The 18,963-nt window shown below is 40.2% G+C and overlaps 1 protein-coding gene across 1 annotated transcript in view; it reads right to left on the bottom strand.

The window, feature by feature from the left end:
• Nucleotides 1-18,963, bottom strand: part of drd2a (dopamine receptor D2a) — a 34,951-nt gene that overhangs the window by 660 nt on the left and 15,328 nt on the right. The window contains exons 2-7 of the mRNA XM_028419561.1: nucleotides 13,653-13,963; nucleotides 7,363-7,472; nucleotides 3,860-3,996; nucleotides 2,637-2,845; nucleotides 1,623-1,709; nucleotides 981-1,368 (exon numbers count right to left, since the gene is read on the bottom strand). Of these exons, the coding sequence (XP_028275362.1) occupies nucleotides 981-1,368; nucleotides 1,623-1,709; nucleotides 2,637-2,845; nucleotides 3,860-3,996; nucleotides 7,363-7,472; nucleotides 13,653-13,931 (1,210 nt within the window). The 5' untranslated portion in view covers nucleotides 13,932-13,963. The remainder of the gene's footprint in view (nucleotides 1-980; nucleotides 1,369-1,622; nucleotides 1,710-2,636; nucleotides 2,846-3,859; nucleotides 3,997-7,362; nucleotides 7,473-13,652; nucleotides 13,964-18,963) is intronic.

Below are 18,963 nucleotides of genomic sequence, written 5' to 3'. Positions count from 1 at the left end.
AGAAAAAGAGTAATATTACAGAAAGGAAAGATCGGGGTTCTTACATTAGACACAAATAATGGTGGCGTTGGAAAAGTTGGACTCTAAAGTCTCAGAATGATTTCTATTTGTTGCATCACTGCCTGACTTTCTCAGTTTTAGGTCTTTTACCAAAAACCTATGATGTAAAAAAAAAACCCCTACAATTACACAAATCACTGGTAAATTAGGGTGAGGCGGCATCCAAGCAAGCTACTGTATGTCGACCTGAGCATTTCTGAAGCTCAGGCACAGATCGATACTGGTAACCTGTATAGAACAGAAGCATGTCCATATGAGCGTGATGTAGGCTGATGTCTGCCACAGCAGACAGAAATTAAGACAGACTCAAGTTTAGTTGGAAGCTGCAGTGCTGGAAGGAGAGTTACTGACACATAAGGTGTCACATTGATCAAATTGATCCGAGATGGCGTCCAGCTGTCCCTTTGAAAGTGTGTCAGCTGGATGCCTTTTCAGATCATGAGCTGCCTGTTCAGGTGGCCAGCATGCAGTCCAGTGCTTTCCCAGTGTTTGGAATAGTCTAGAATAAGGTGACTCAAGACCTTTCAAGACGTAACGATCCTGCCAACGCCTCAGGAAACCTATAGGTGCATGTTAAAAGAAATAAGTTAATGTTTTGTTGCTGAGGTGATTTGGAAGTCTGTGATTATGTCTAACCATCCTTAAACAATTGAATGGAACAGGTCTGCCTATCAGTTCTAATGAGCTCTAAGACAGCACTACTTTCCTTTAAAAGGTAGCTTTAAAATGAATAGTTATGCAGTAATACACTTTTTTAATCCAGATGTGGCTTGCTACATTGCTGTAACTTGTCAAACACTGGGTCAAAATCTTGACCTTATGGACTCATCTCTGAAAACCTTCAAGCTGTTTCTGAGATATAAAGTTCATGAGAATGAAACAAACACAAAGTAAAGCAAACTAACAGCAAACCAACTTACCAAGGACGATAGCTAACATCTGCGTGGCCTTCTTCTCCTTCTGCTGGGAGATCTTCCTCTTGCTCATGGTTTTCACAGAAGTCTGAGTCTTGCCATTAGGTAAGGCCTGTGTCTGGAAGGCTCTGGTTACAATGGGTGCTGGATCCCCCAGCGCCTCCTTTGTAGGATCTCCGTTCTTCTCTGCTTTCTGGCCCTCCTCAGGCGGAGAGGGAGGCGCTGAGGTGGGGCTAGCGTTGGCCTTGTTGGGCATCAGCAGCTGATGGCTGGTGGCCGGAGTGTCTCCAAGAGCACACTGTGGCTGCTGCTTCTGCTTCTGGCTGCTGCCACTGTTGTTCAGCTCGTCCAGCTCCAGATCTTCCCCCTCATTGGCTACATCTTTGATGAATATCTGAGGAAGGTCCAAATCAAAACAAAGATTCAAACGGGCTTTTGTTGTTGTTGTTGAGGTTAAAGGTTGACATTAAAATGTAATAAAATCATCATGATTTTAGCTTTACTGTGCTCATATAAGCAGCTTGGTACCTTTCAAGCTCTGTTCTCTCTAAGAAATGGAGGAAAACTTTATCGACAAACAAACAAGTTTTCCATCAATTAAATTCTTAGGGTTAAAAAGATGTAAACAAAAGAAGAAAGATCACTCACCACCTTCTTCTTGTTGACAGGAAAGCTCCCATTAGATTTAACAATCATGGTGCACAACCTCACATCCTCTGGATGAGTGCACTTATCCTGAAATGAAAACAGCTGTGTCAGGCTGGAACGAGGTACAATGTCAAAGTAACTGACAAAAGGGCCGTCTAAGCAGCACACGAGCAGGTCCCACTTACTACTACAGCTGTGGGTCAAATGAGGCTACGAGGAGAGCCACAAAGAAGCTATTCAGCAGCAGCTCCTATTGCTGCAAAAATCCATTAACCTGACAGTGTAAGAAAATTGTCAGCTGAGAGTATTTCATCAGCATGACTCATCCAACACATTTTTAAACCATGCTCTCTCTACATAGAGTCAGTACATTTGTCAATACACTGAACAAAACCACAGCACAGAGGCGCACATAAATACGAATAATGTCTGCATCAGGAGCATTACTGGGCTTCCTGCACAGAACCCACTAAGTTTCGTTGTGTCAGGAAAATCAATAACCAGAAAAAGTAAAGGTCATTTGAGGGCCATCATAATTAGTGTCGCGTGACGGCTTTTGAGGGTGAAATGGGCTGTCTCTCAGATGGAGTCAGTTACAGCATATTTCATGGGTTGAAGGAAAAATGGTTAAAACGCCTGAAGGTGTCATTGTGCTTTGGCATTTTAGGCTTTTCGTGTTGAACGCTATCCTTTGTTCAAAAAATAAGGAAATTAATCCTCCTCTTCTCTGTCTTTTTTTTTACATTGTGCTGCTGTGTAATTTGATTCCTGCCCGTAAAACCATCAGGTGTAATTAGGTCGAGAAAGTTATTGATTGCTGATTCATGAAACACAAATGAACACTTCTCATGTCTTATTCCAAACACGTTGAAAAGATATTATTCTTAAAATGTCGATGAAGTAGTGAAGGAGAAAGAGCTGTGGTATGATAAAGGTGTAAATCCATCTCCTGTGTCATATTGAGGCCATAAATTCTCGTGCTGTAACAGGAGCCATATTGCAACAGCAGCTCACCTTCAGTGAAGTGGCGACATCAGTTTCAGCAGCCTGACAGACACGCTGCTTTGGTTTTGTGTTTACACGTTTCCTGCGCTTCCTCAGGACCACATAAATTTGCACATAAACCAGCAGAGTGATGATGAAGGGAACGTAGAAGGACACAATGGAAGAGTACACCACAAAGGCTGGATTGGCGATCACACAGAGAGACTCGTCACGAGTAGCTGTGGAGATAAGCACAGGGAGAGTAAAGAGTTCAGACTGCATGTTTTTTGTCTTTTCTGTATAGTTTTGTTGTTTTATTTTTGCCACAATGACTCACGTTCCTGCAGTAAAATGAGAACCTTACAGCGAGTGTTGCTCTTTGATTTTAATCACATCACATGCATCTAAAATGTAATCACTTTCACACTCCCCTCACATGAAGGTCAGTCAGACATTTTTCTTCATGCCCCCTCCTATCCACTGCAATCCCACCTCTCTCCCAGGACTGCCTCGTAGCTTATCCAGATTACTGCCACATGGTTTCTTTCTGGTGCCAGATGTAGAGATCACATCACCCCCGTTTTTGACTGACTGCTTCTTAATTTTAGAGGCAGCCCTCAAAATTAAGCTCCCAGACCTCAGAGAAGAGACAGAAACCCATCTCTCCAGTTTCTCAACATTAGATCCCCAATACACCTTCAGCTCCTTCAAAAAGCTCCCTTTGACACACATAATCCTGATGTGATTGAGATGCTAAAATTAAATATGAGTTGCTTGATTCCAATAAAAACTAACACTAATCACATATATTTACAAAGTTTTAGTGTCAAACCCTGCTGCTCCTGCTGTTTGTGCTTCCTGCAGCCTACTCTGGTCAGATGTGGCTGAGGTCTGAGTCCTGGCTCAATCGACATTACATCAATGCACTCAAAAAGGATGAGTGCATCTCCAAAGTGACTGGATAGGAACCACAGGAGCTGGTCAGCAACAAGTTTGGCGCCTCCAAAAAAAGCCCTTAATCAGAACCGGTCTCACAGTAATCCTCCATAAAGCCTCTGTTCTGTGGAATAAGCAACCAAAAAGCTGACTGAAGCTCAATACAAGCTTGTATGAAGTTTCCTGCCATGGATAAGTCTTCACAGAATGTCTGCTACACGTACATGGATCTAATCACAACAATACAAGCCCCACTCTTACACAGTGAGAACATTCCTACTGCAAATAGTGTAGAGCTGATGTTAATTCTCTCTTACCTGTGTTATTGAGGCCAAACAGCAGAGGACACGATATGGCGAAAGACAGCACCCACACCACAGAGATCATTACTGTGACCCGTCTCCTGGAGCTGTAGCGAGTGTTGTACAGCATTGGCATTGCAACGGCTGTGTAACTATAAGGAGGAAAGAAAATATTTAGGTGCCATAGTTAGAATGTCATCAGCTTTTTAGCCTTTATTTTTATTTAATGTATTCTTAAAATAACCTTCTTCCTTTTTCCTTTTATCAGTATGTATTTTCGTTTAAAGCAAAACAGGGAGCAGGAAGCCTACAAGTGGGTTAAACCAGAAATGCTGCCTGTCATTTTTGATCAGAATCTCTGTGATGGTGGACTGGCCCTTTGGAAACAGCTCTGTGCTGTAGGCTTGAGTTCACATGAAAATGAGATACTGTAAGGCAGGCTGCGTTTTTCCCTCAGTCTCTTACAGGAAAGACCTTATTTAACCTTGCTATGCTGGCTGACCTTATCAATGCACAGCTTTTTTTTCAGTACCTCATTCATTGATTTCTGTGTTATTGGGTTGAAAGACCACATAAGGTGGGTAAGGCGTTTATTATTTTTATGAAATAAAAATATTTCATAAAAAATATATAATATGATTATTATGAATTCCATTTATTCTGAATGGAAAGCTGTAGCAGAGTATATATTGTATAAATATGTATATATATAGTACGTATATATGGTATTTCCACAATAATTCCTTGACCTTGAAATACAATCTTCTCATCTGTGTGGTATATTAGAGCCATGTGAGCACATGGTGCACAGGTGGGAAGAAAAGCACAAACAGGTGGGAGGTTAATTAAAATCAGGCAGCACAATGAGAGAGGTTGGTATTTTGGTGGAGAATGTGACTCATGACTCTGAAACGGGAGATCCCATAACCAGTTGCCGTCACTTAAGTGACTAACTCACCTAAAACGGTCAACAAGATGCTATGTGGCTATTCTCACATGCTAATTTTAGCATGATTTATGGAAGAATATATGCTGCGCAGAAATAGCTGTGAAAACCTGACACTTCTGTGGTTTCCTGCACACCAAGATTCATGAGTAGTCACACAAATTCCTGAGTTAAACAGCTCAAATGATTGGAGATGTGGGAAAACTCACGTAATATCTCGCTGTAAAACCATTGCACTGCACTGTTTTTCATGGAGAGCTGTTTATATTAATGCTTTGTTATATGAAAAGGTCTATTTTAACCCAAAACCTGCACAATGTCTTGCAGAACATTCAATTGTAATATTATTCTTCGCTGTCTGAGTGGTACATTGTAAAGGAGACGTCTCCTTTTTGGCAAACAAAGTTGCATTTTTCATATTTGGCCTCTGTATTCATTCATCACCTCCTACACAAAAGGCAGTTTTGTCTCAGAGACGTTCTGAGTCTTCTGTTTCTGAAGCAAACTCTAACAACTCCAACTGCTTTTATAATGCATTCGTCCTTCTGACTAGAGTGTGTGCCTGCACACAGGTTCACAAAAATAGAGCCCGTAATTTGATCACCTCCCAATTTTCTCCACATTAGTGAAAAAGAACAAAGGTAGCAGAGCAAGAAACAATTCTTTGATGCATAAATTACAATGCTGCCTAGAGCCTGGAGATCATCACATGGGTTAGATCTACTAGAGGCAAGCAAGGTGATTCTGTCATCTGATTAGCATTCACTCAGTATACAGCAAGCAAAGCAGCAATCAAATAAACAATATCTAAATGTAAATGTGAAGGCTGTTCCTCTCTGGCATGCTTCGAACATTCATTTAGCATACACACAAACAATAATTTACCAATATATTATTCAGATTAATAAGCTCTTCTCTACACATGAGAGTGATCTGCATTCTAAATCTGTCACTTCAAAAGAGCTGAAATGGTGCTCATGTGTGACGATTTGTTTTGCCAAAGATTTCAGATGAAAATGCAGCCGAGCAGAAAATCATGTCAAATTAAACACGACAAGTTTCTTTAAAATGAAAATATGGAGAATGTTATATCCTCGCTATTTCTCAGATGTTTGCATTCAAGCTCTGCACTTTTGGTACATATTCAGTGAAACATGATTACTTCTTCCAGTATGGAACGCTGAAGCTTTACATGATGTTCAGATGAGCAGTTTCCCATCTGACTCTGGCTTCTCTCAGTGATGTATGTATGTATGCATGCGACCTACTTCAGTTTAAGTCTCTGTAATTATTTCATACATCCAAATGCCAGTTTCACAGTGATACAATTGCCTTTGACATGACTGGATCCAGGAGGAGGTGTTGATGTTTTTTTAATATGAATTATTTTTCAGTGTTTGTGTTCATATTCATCCCGATCAATATTTAATAACAACCCAATGACTGTGGGTCCCTCACAGTGATGAACACAGAAAGAATAACTATCTGACTTTCTAGTAGCTCTCATCTCTGCAGATTATTATTTTACCCTTGTAGCTTTTTTAATTCTGCACAACTTCCAGCCTTAATGTAATTCAAAAAGTTGATTTTATAAAGATTCATCCAGTAAGATTCAAAACGGCTGCTTGTTTCAGGCCTGGAAACATGTTGAGTCCAGTCTTCTTCTGCAAGCCCAATGTAATATTTAACATGGAGTTATTTATTCTTATATATTCTATATAACAGTTCAGGAGACTACTTGAAATATATGGAAAGTATTCAGACCACCTTAAATATTTCACTCCATGTGATATTTCAGTTTTTCTTTTTTAATAAATCTGCAAAAATGTCAACAATTCTGTGTTTTTCTGACAATATGGGGTGCTGTGTGTAGATTGATAAGGAAAAACATGAACTTAAATGATTTTAGCAAATGGCTGCAATACAACAAAATATTTTCTGTACCCACTGTATGTCTCTAAGCAGGGTTATATTAAAAAAGGTAATTCAATAATTAATAATGTGGAAATATATTCATGTTTTGAGTCAGACAGGCAGCCTTTTAGAACGCCAAGAAATGTCAAGATATTCAGGTCAAATGTTCAACAGGTGTGAAGAAATCTACAGAAATGGAAAATGCAAAATAACTCTCAGGAGAGGGATGGCAGGTTTTTATAGTAATCTTTGTTTGCTGTGTTTTTGCCAAGAAGATAAGGCACTGCTGGGATTCCATCCATCCATCTAACCCATTTTCAAACTGCACAGGATCACAGGTTCACACACAGAAATTAACCCACATTAAAGAATAAAATATTCCAATTAGCTAAAGTCTCACATTTTAACACAAGCAGTTTATTTTGTTTTAACTTTTGATGGCTGACACACTTCAAAGTAAACATAAGGAAAAACAACAGGGCTGTGAAAACACTCATCTTAAAAAGTCATTTAGTCTGAAAATAAACATGTGGGCTTTGATGGGCACTCATAAAGTGGCCATTGTCTTTTGTCATTCACAAGATAAAGATTTCCATTGAAAATCTATTATGTAAGCACAACAGGCACGACTAAACAATCTGCGCGGTGGCAAACTTACCGATCAATGCTGATGGCACAAAGATTGAGGATGCTGGCTGTACACATCATCACATCCAGAGTGACAAAGATGTCACAGTGTATCTTGCTAAAGCGCCACTCTCCCACCACCTAGAAGAAAAACAAGAGCATCAACAAATGGCAGTTTACAGCAACCGTCAACACAACAAAGCTTTTCCTTGGCAGAAATGATATGTCAAGCTTTCTGCTTATTATTTCCACCTTTGTAACAGAAAGACAGGAAATAATGAGCAAAGCTGATAGGTGAGACAAAAAAGGTTAAAATGAATAAGCATAAAAATGCATGAGTTCTGAGTCTTATATAGATAGATCAATTCCAGAGAATAGTATAGTATAGTATAGTATAGTAATAGAGTGCTGACATGTACTTTGCACAGAATGTTCAAAAGGTTCCTTATATCAATGCTGTGTAAGTGTAAAAGAATGTGACACCTGACATGTGACCTTATTACAGTGGTAAGAATCAGATTACAGTAAGGACGGACCTGCTCAGATAATGATCCTTTAACATGCAGCTGCATGTGACTTCTGATCAAAGGCAGGATCCAACCCTATTTATATTCATACCACTGTTGCTCTCTGTTTCGTGGTCGAATCCCATGATAAAACCAACATCATCAGTGTTGCTCTGACAGGTCCGATGCCGCCCACTTCGGCTGACACTGCAGCCCACTGCTTTGTAAAGGGTAGGGAAGATGGCGTGTGTGTGTCGACGGGGGGAAACTCTTTGCTGTAGCTGATTAATCTTTGTCCCTAGGCCATGTCTTGATAAAATTAAGCTCCATCATTAAAGAGCTGTACGTCGCTGCTGGTGTCTACAACACTAACAGTGATTCCAGAATGATCTGACCGACTAATGACTGCTGTTCTCCTTGCTGCAATCTCTCATCTCTTCTCCTTTTCTGCAATTTCTCAACCTTTTGCTCTTGACATTTGTCTTCTTGGTGTCTCAGCACTACAATACTGCTCTCTGCCCTCAGTCCATTTGCTTCTCTCCTTTGCTGCCATCCCTCATGTAACAAGGTTCTCCTTATCAATGCTTCTCCAATAAGACCATATCATTTTAAATGCTCCACAAAACCACAGAAGAAATTTAAAGTTTCAAATTTAAGAGGCACATGAGAGCTAAAAGCCATTAAAGATCCTCACTGGGAGCTCAGCGTAGAGAAACACATTCTGTGGACATTAAACTGCATTTTACAGCATTGTGTTCGAAACAGCAGAAAGGTGTATGCTAGGAAAAAATCTGATTGTGCATATCACATCATAATTCAGACTATATGAGCTCTAGGAAGGGTCAAGGAGGAAACAAACACATTGCAGAAACACTGCAGGTAAAATGTAAAAACAGCTATGCATCTGAAAACATTATTTGCATATATTACATGTCAGCACAATCACAACAATGACAAAAATCCTTCATTTTCTAGTCTCTTCTTCAACTGGACTATTTTATGAGAATATTACAAGTGTGTGTGTCCTTGTTTAATTGACACAAGTCCAGACAGACCAAAGTGACTTTTGCAGTTAAGTTATTAGACTTTATTGATAGGTTATTAGGTAGAGGCATCTGTAATGCAGAGTGACATTAACAGGGTACTTTTCCAGGCAAATGTTTGCCAAAATTGCCGGACAAGATGTGTGTTCATGAGATTTTAACAGGAAATCTGGTGCTCTTCAGAGTCTGAGGCTCTTACCAGACAGCTGTCACTGTGGCCAGCTGCCTGTGTTTGAATAGTGATGTTACAGCTACATGCAAATGTGGCTAAAGCACTACAGACCCTTGAAGTATATATTCTGAAGTGGATCAAAGCGGACACCATCTCACTTGAATAAATAATTGCTTGCATAGCTCATGAACCAACAGAAAGTTTCCAAAGTATTGTGTTATGCTTCCTTCCACATTGTGTGACCCTGCTACACATATATGTTTCCTACATCCCACATTCTTTACATTTACACTGAGATGCTGTCACCAAATTCACATGCTTGTTTGCAGGTCTATCTGTGAAACAGGTCTGCAAGTCTCTTGAGTAATCACAAAGGTTCCATTTAAAGGAATAGCATGTAGGATTTAAACTCCACTTCAAAATAAATACACACACACACACACAACCTTTAGCCATGTTTGTTTTCTCCATTGTGGGCTACTGTAATATGGCAACACAACACATCTTCCTAAATCTCACACATCGATAATACAACATGGTGCATTCTCCATCCAGACCCATCATGTCTTCCTGAAATGAAACTCTAAACATGGCAGTCACAGTGCCTGAGAGCAATATATCTGATAAACAACTTTAAACTGTGTGAACACTCCTCTCTTAAGACAAATATCTTTCTGTCATTTTTAGTGCAAAACCACACAAAGCTTTCACTGTTTATTTTTCTGACCAGATTCACTGGCAATAATAGCCAATTATGAACTATGAGCAAAAAGGCCAACTTACTTCCTGAGGTAATGATTGTTTTTTTCACTTGTTATATCTGAGCAACCATGATACTGTGATGTTATTGTTTCTAAAAACAGATCAAACCCATGCCGTGTGTAATGCTCCCTCCATACGATCTCTGAATCAGTCACACTTGGCAGAAAGTGAATTCTGCAGTAATTAATGCAAATTTAGCATTTCATAATAAAGGGCAAGTTGAATGCCCTGTGCACACTTTGTGACTAAGCTCTCCCTTAAGTTCATTCTGATACATTAACATGAGAAAGTCACGACCACAGTCAATGGCACTGGAGTAAGAAAAACAATGCATATAAATATAGTTGAGGATAAACAAGATCTAGTATTACCAAGGTGCTAAGTGTGTTGATGCAGTGAAGAATAACGGTAGAAGTGTGTTTTGTAGAGCTTTCAGTGGATAATGAAAAAACTCTCAGAGCTAAACCCTTGACGCTCTGAGCCCCGATTACTTCAACATATAAGGTTAATGTTCACTCAACACACAGCTCCTTACAGATCTGCCTTTACTTCAGTATAAGTGCAATTAAGGAGTATAAACATTCACACTTCTGCCAAGTCATGTCTTATTTGCAAAGATTTATACTACTCCAACTGTTACAACCTCAGTTTATCCCTCTTCACAATAGCAGAAGACCAAAGAGGGACGCACCAAAGTCAGACAAGTGTCCCTCTCTAAACACATGCGTGCTAATCCATTTTGACTTTGACAAACTAACTTTTCTGGGTATTGTTCTAAAGGGTGCTTCACTCCTACAAAAGTTGCTGGTATTAGGCTGTGTGAATACAACAAAATTAAAGATTTCTGTGACTTGAACAATGCTGGTGAGATTATAAACTTAATAAATTATTAATCATACCAGCTTGTAATTTAGATTTGAAGCTGTAAAGCTCACGTGAGACAGAATTTGTGATCTGCAGAAGACATAAAGAAGGAGACGGGTGCCAACAGAAGCACCAGAGCAGCCAGCTACAGGAGCAGTGTAATGTGATGCCATGTTTGCATGTAAGCAGCACTGTGGAGTCACAGGAAACACAAAACTGTGTCCAGAAATTATGCTGTGACTTGTGTTGTGATGAAAGTTTCGGCATGATTCCAGCCTCAGTCCAGCAGAGAGAGCAACATACACCTGCTCAATTAAACCACTTTATACAAACAAGAACTTTTATCTTACCGTGATATGAAATTCAATATTTTATTAAAAAAGTTTGATGCTGCAATTTGGGGGGCAATTATAATTCAACTCCCATTATTCCTCTGCTTTGATGCTGACTCCCTGTGTGTGTACCTGCCCACATCGATGGAGAACGCAAATAATTTTGATAAAAACAAACAAACAGAGTACGCAGTTTGCATAATTTACACATGAAATAAACTCTGCTTCAATATTTAGAGCCCATGATCGTGAATCATTTGGACTAGTAATTTATAAATACTGGCCGCAGGTGGCATGGGATTACAGCAGCACTTACGAGACACATTAACTGTCAGCGCGGTGCTGCATGTACAAACAAACACAAGGACAGGCCTGGACTGTGACATTCTATGGATGCACTGTAATCTGATCAGAGTGATAATCATCATGACTCACTGAGAGACACAGGAGGATTAGAGTCCCTGTAGTCTTAGATTGGCTTTCTCTACATCAGACAGCGTGACCTAAAGCCTAATGGTCAGAAATAACCCCAGGATGAGGAAGACAGATACAAGAGATGAGCAAAGACAGAGAGAAAGACAGATATTTTTTCCAGAAAGATGGACCACTTCCTGCTTGCTATTGATTCCCCTGGTGGGAGATGATTTTATGCTTGACCAAAAACTGTGTTATCTTTTAGCTTGCAGTTGTTAGCAGGCAGTGATATGGCTGGAAATACAAGAATTAGGTAGAATTATTCATAAACATGTAACCTCTGATTGAACAGACTGTTTGACATTTTGCCATTGTCACACACTGCTGCTACATTACAGGCCTTTTAAGCTACTGCCAGACTGATGTTTGGAAGGTTGATGTGAAAACATTAGCCTTCACCCCTGTTTCACCTTGAGCCCCTGACCTGGAGATAACTGCAGACAGATTGCTTGGCTCAATCACTTTTCATTAAATTAAATGTTATTTATTGATCTAGATTGATCTGGATTGCTAAATAGAGATTTATCTCCAGTATAATGGGAGATAAATCAAACAACACTCAGTAATCAAAGTCACATTATGGTCTTTTCTAACTAACCAGGTCATGACTTCCGCTATTAAGATTTTCAAGTGTTTCTTTTTTTCCAGAACCCGAACCCGTGTGCCATGTGGTTTCATTAAAGATTGTACAAAATGCACTTTAAGGCATTCGATAAATAGCTCTGTAAATCACAGGAAAAATATGCCAAATTAATACTTTCCATGTCCAAGATTGTCAGCATGACATATGAGAACTTAAAACTCAGCCGACAGCTTTACAGTTTCTTAGATTAATGGACAGACAATGCGTTGAAGATGAGGTTCAGCATCTGTTCTCTGGAACTGAATCACAAAGCAGTCACAATGCATAGTGTGTCACACAAAATGATGTCTTTTTTTCCCCTTAAAATAATGCTAACAAATGATTTGAATTGTATATCATATTATAACCAGTATGAATGGTCCGTCCTCTGTAGCCTGAACAGCAGCTGCACCAGCACTATGTAATTCTGTCTTTCCAGTATAGGAACACATACACACATCAAACATACATCAACACAGCTACTGAGGGGTGAAGTTAGCCAGGAGGTAAGTATAAGATGGAGGTATGTAGCTTGTTATTCTCTAAGTGGACTTTATGGCAGAGCCAGTGAAGAAACCAAAGAGGAATATATAGGAATGTATAAAATAAGAAAAAAAGAAAAAAGAAATGAGAGTGAATATCGAACTGGTTTAATGGCGAGAGCTGAAGGAGGAAAAGGGCTGCAAGGCGATGTGGGCCTGTTGGTGTTGGATTAGAAAGTGATAAATTGTTTCCTTATATTCTATGTTATATGCTTTTCTCTGTAAGGTGTTGGCTGTATAGCTTCTGTGTGAATGTGAGCGCCACACAGGTAAACAAAGGTAAATTCCATGAGTGAGCTACTCAAACAGTTAGTGTGGACACACGGATTTTCACTGCACTGTGTGTGTGAACATGTGCATGCAAGCGTGTTATCTAACAGCACGTATCAATGTGTGTGTCTGGAAATGAATGAGTAACACTGACAAATGTGTATGTATATGTCACAAACTTATTTCATGTCGGGTTTGTTAGTGAAGTTGTTCAGTCCTCACTTTAGGATCGTTATAAATACACATGTATCACGCCAGTCATCGGGCAGGCTCCTGCTGCAACAAGCATTGTTTTAGTGGTATTACACATTACAATGTAGATGGAGCCCAAGAGCGAGCAATTAAACTCCACTGTGTTGCATTGAGACTAGCTCAGTCATAAATATGTTTCACTTTACTTTATTATCTGTACTTGTGAAAAAAAGCTGCAGCATCTTCACAATTTCCCTGAAGAACATAAAAACAAGCAGATGTGTGAAGACAGGATGGTGTATAGAAACAACCACATATACAATCTTGTATCCACTGAGCGTATATAGAATGAGGACCTTTCAGAAGACAGATGCATGCACAGTGCTGGCTGCAGTTGTCTCACAGTATAAATTAGGCTTAAGACGGCACACAGGTAGGAAGAGCATTCCGCTGCTTTGAAAGGCATGTCAAGCTATTTAGGTCTCTCATGTCTCATGCATGTTCATTGCATGTGAGTGTGTTTGTGCAGTATGTTGTCCTACCTCTAAGTATACGACCCAGGGCATTACTAGCGTGGCCACCAGAAGGTCAGCGACGGCCAGGCTGACAATCAGGTAGTTGGTGGTGGTCTGCAGAGCCTTCTCTCTGGATACAGCCATACACACCAGCACATTGCCGAAGACGATGACGAAGATGAGCAGAGTGAGCAGCATGGCGTAGTAGTTGTAAGGGTGCTTCTGCTCCTGGTCTGTCTCGTTGAAGCTCCATGTTCCATTATCATAGAAACTGTCATTGTAGGCATACTGGGTAATGACATCCATTAGCTGTGAGTGACCAAGGCCAAGGATGGGCCCTGCAGGTAAAAACATTCAGAAAAAAAAAAAACAGTATTAGAATGTGATTATAATCAAGAAAAAAAGACACACCATATTGCCTGAGAGGATCTGTATTCCTGCAGTACATGCTTACAGATGCTACTTCTCTTAAACCCTGCTGCACCCGGTAATGGGTCAATCTTTATTTAAATTACAGAGACGATTCTAAGTCGACACAAAATGAAGCTGAAGGTCTCTGCCATATTTCCCTCTGATCAAATTATATGCATAACAGCCACAGCATCGTGAATAAGCTTAAAGAGAAAAAATAACATATAAACCGAGGGAAATGGCAACCAGTCAAATCAAATGAAGCCTGCAGCAGCTGCCAAGTTACCCTTTGTATAAAACCTGAAGTCTGCATTCAACAGAACATGTTTCAATACTGTTAAGACGCCTTTGATTCCTTTATTACTTGTAGGGTTTTTACATATTTAAAAAATACAGTGTGTGTATAATTGAGGCCTTGCAACAAGAAGGAGTGCTTTTATATATTAATTACATATATTTTGTTTTCCTCTACCTTTTGTACACATGCTGCTTCAGCTCTTAGCAAACAAACACCCACCACCTACTGAAGCCAGAGAAATATTGTTATTTACTGTTGGCTAGCTTGGACAGGCCAACGATATGCACCCCCATTTACTAATAATAATTGTCTTTCTTAATGTGAATATCAGATATCATCTGAAAGTGCTTATGATGTGAGCCCTCTTTGCCTTTAATAAAGATAATCTTTTATTAGTCCCCTTCAGGGGAAATTCACTTTATATATGAAAAAATCTACAGTATATTTTATTGTTTGTCTCTGTTGACTCACTCTTGACAGGCATCGGCACTGTCCACTCACACAATCTGTATAGCAACAGGGTAACTGAAGTCAAGGTGATACTTGTTATCCCATCAAGCACCTTCAAAAAGTGACACCAGATAAATACCATTATCCATGACTGTAGAACACATACATTCTAATTAAATCAACAGCAATCATGGAGCCTTCAGTTCTCTCTCCTTTCTACTATCCCACAGAAAACCACAATCACTTTGGAGTATTTGTAAAACAGACAGATGAAGCGCTGAGCCATATTGCGGTGTTGATCTAAATGATAACCACTGCTAGAAAAACATTTCAAATGTCAAAAACATTAGCGTACCACAATAATTATAACCGAAAAAAGTGTGTGTCTTGTGTCAAGGTGTGTGTCAGACACACACACACACACACACTAGGTGCCAGCTGACAGACAGATCACGTTAATTAGCTGCACAGAGCTGGAATTCACGTTCAGTTAGATCTAATGTATGTTTTATTAAAGTGATGTATTTAAAAGAATACACCTGTCGTCTCACTGTCACTGGAACTGACTAGAAATGCATGACTTTGAAACCAAGGTGACAACCTTTCAGGTACTCATGGATAGAGTGATTGTGAACGTATGAATTATATCACAAAGCTGATACACAATTGCTGAGCTCACAAACATGTCATTACAGTAAACCCTTTAATAGAGCTGCGAACTAACTCCTGTCACAAATGATATGTTTCTGTTTCCTGGTTTGAAACAGTTTTACTGAGCGTCTGCGATAAACAGAACGGCATCCGGCACAAACATCATGTTGCATGGCATGTGATAGTCCTGGGTTATGAAATGGACTTTTTATTTTCATGTGTACCACACATTATTTCTGTCTTGTATCACAGTGTTGCTGCTTCTCAGTGAATTTGATGCTGAATGTTATCATCACCTAATTTATACGGTTCTTAAGCTTGAGTCCTCCTTATTTGTGCACTTTATTGAACACAGCGGGTATACCTTGCATTCTTGCACTACACTTGTTTTATCTGTTCCTCAGGTAAGGACTGAATTTGGAAGAAGAGTGTTCAGCTTTGCTGCCCCCTCAGCATGGAATACTCTACTAAACTGAAACTCTTGTGAAAGAGATCCTGAGCTCAACGGGTTGCATCTGGTTAAATAAAGGTTAGATAAATAATAAAACATAGAAAGAAAAAGTACACCAGCACATTGGATTTTACATCACTGTTAGCAGTGCTGTTCCCTCATACCCATCTAGATTGATGTTTATGTTATCCTCCACTTTTCTCAGCTTCCTTTTCATCCCCACCTTCCCTCTCACTCACTCTAATTGCTTCCAAAGCCTTTCAGGCTAGAATAAACTTCACATACCCATCTAACTGCAGCTGCAACTAAACTATTTTTTTTTCAAGGACACTTTTAGTGAGTATAAATTTTACATTTACTATCAGTGGTGGGAGGGCCTGGCAGATGACCCCTAGGTGCAGGATCATCACACAGAAACCCACTGAAAAGATCCAGATCATGATTGTGACAGACTGACAAATTACACAGCAGTCCACATAGCTCCGTACAGGAATGTGTCCACTGAAACTCCTTGGGCCTGATGAGAACTGGATTCACCACCACACGGATCGTGACCGATTTCTCCAGTAATTTATAACCATTAACCAGTCAAACCAGTGGAAACACCCAGAGTCTCCAGGAAAGTCAAATCAATGAGGTCTGCATGCAGCTTGACGGCCTTCAGGGTGCAAAGACACTGCAGGAGTTCTACCTGAACGAGGGTTACACTTGTACTTGTATTCAGCCTATTTGACACCCTCTGATTGCTACAGCTTGCTCAACATGAAGACAGAGTTCAGTAATCACCATTTTGACAGGGATGATGAAAATAAACCATTTAAAGCATTTTCCGGAGAGCCAAGACACCATAAAAAAATCTGTATCAGAACCACTAGAGATATAGGAGGCAATAAGATGAAAAATGAATATGTCTGTTTTAATAAAATGTTCTTTTACTACCTAAAATAAAGTATCAATGAAACCTTAATAAAGTACCAAAGGGACTACACTGCTGGTTTAAAACCTTTAGCATTAATATAATGGACATCCAAGTGTTGTTTTAGGTTTCAAAATGTAAAGTGGCTGGAGAACTGGTTCACTGTGTTTTCTTTCTGTAAAACACAGCCAAAGGCAGCATTTATTTGGGTTGTCTTTTGCATACCTTATGTACTAGTTTTTTCCAGGCAATGTTTTTTCCCATGGCATCATTAATGAGGCTTCTTGTCTTGTCAGAAATCCTTGTCATACTTGCTTGTGGATAATATGGAGTTGTTGAACTGACTTTTATCAGCAATGCAATTTTTCCCCCCATTTGTTAAATCCATTGACTTAACAGCTGATTTGTAAATGCCACATTTCTGGACATGCTTTTTTGCCCCTTGCAGCCTTACATGAACACAGAATATCTAATTCAGAGGTCCTTGAAAATCTCTCTTGATCAGGACGTTTCAAAGGACAGACTGTCAGCAATGTGTGAATTTTTAATAGGGTCTCGTACATTTAACCTACAGTACATCTGAATGTCACTGCACTGATGAGATTACTCTAAGAGGTGCGTACACTTGGTCTGGCCTTGACTATAAATGATATGATTTGTGCAGAGTGAACAATGAAGTGTCCATATTGTGTTTGCATAGAAAATGCAACCAACGCTGTAAAAGTACTCAAAAGACTGAACCTTGTACCTCAAGTAAGAAAAGTCACCAGAGCAGGGCAGAGGGAAGCCTGAGAGCAGAGAGGGGGATTAAGTAAGAAAATGTAAGGAAAAAGTGAGATAGGGAATCAGGGTGAAGGAAGTGTGCTCCGGTTAGGATGTGTAAGCATTGCTCTGGGGCACCGGTCTGTGTGTGTACCCTGCAGATGCCCTGTGCTGTCTAATCTTATTTATTTGCCCATTCTACTTCCCTTACAGCATGTGAAACTAGTCTCACTGTTGGCCTGAGAGTTGGTACTTACTTACACTCAACAAAAATATAAACGCAACACTTTTGTTTTTGCTCCCATGTTTCATGAGATGGACTTGAAGATCTAAACTTCATTCCAGATACACAATATTACCATTCCTCTCAAACATTGTTCACAAATCTGTCTAAATGTGTGATAGTGAGCACTTCTGCTTTGCTGAGATAATCCATCCCACCTCACAGGTGTGCCACATCAAGATGCTGATCTGACATCATGATTAGTGCACAGGTGTACCTTAAACTGCCCACAATAAAAGGCCACCCTGAAATGTGCAGTTTTGTCTCACAGCAAAATGCCACAGATGCCACAAGCATTGAGGGAGCGTGCAATTGGCATGCTGACAGCAGGAATGTCAACCAGATCTGTTGCTCGTGCATTGAATGTTCATTTCTCCACCATAAGCCGTCTCCAAAGGCGTTTCAGAGAATATGGCAGTACATCCAACCGGCCTCACAACCGCAGACCACGAGTAACCACACCAGCCCAGGACCTCCACATCCAGCAGGTTCACCTCCGAGATCGTCTGAGACCAGCCACTCAGACAGCTGCTGAAACAATTGGTTTGCATAACCAAACAATTTCTGCACAAACTGTCAGAAACCGTCTCAGGGAAGCTCAACTGCATGCTCGTCGTCCTCATCGGGGTCTTAACCTGACTCCAGATCATCGCCGTAACAGACTTGAGTGGGCAAATGCTCACATTCGATGGCGTCTAGCACGTTGGAGAGGTGTTCTCTTCACGGATGAATCTCGGTTTACATTGTTCAGGGCAGATGGCAGACAGCGTGTGTAGCGTCGTGTGGGTGAGCGCTTTGCTGATGTCAATGTTGTGGATCGAGTGGCCCATGGTGGTGGTGGGGTCATGGTATGGGCAGGCATCTGTTATGGACGAAGAACACAGGTGCATTTTATTGATGGCATTTTGAATGCACAGAGATACCGTGATGAGATCCTGAGGCCCATTGTTGTGCCATACATCCATGAACATCACCTCATGTTTCAGCAAGATAATGCACGGCCCCATGTTGCAAGGATCTGTACACAATTCTTGGAAGCTGAAAATGTCCCAGTTCTTGCATGGCCAGCATACTCACCGGACATGTCACCCATTGAACATGTTTGGGATGTGCTTG

Source organism: Parambassis ranga, chromosome 13 (genome assembly GCF_900634625.1).
Source record: "Parambassis ranga chromosome 13, fParRan2.1, whole genome shotgun sequence".
Classification (NCBI taxonomy): Eukaryota; Metazoa; Chordata; class Actinopteri; family Ambassidae; genus Parambassis; species Parambassis ranga.
The sequence above is the reverse complement of the archived record's forward strand: the minus strand, read 5'-3'. Positions and strand labels throughout refer to the sequence as shown.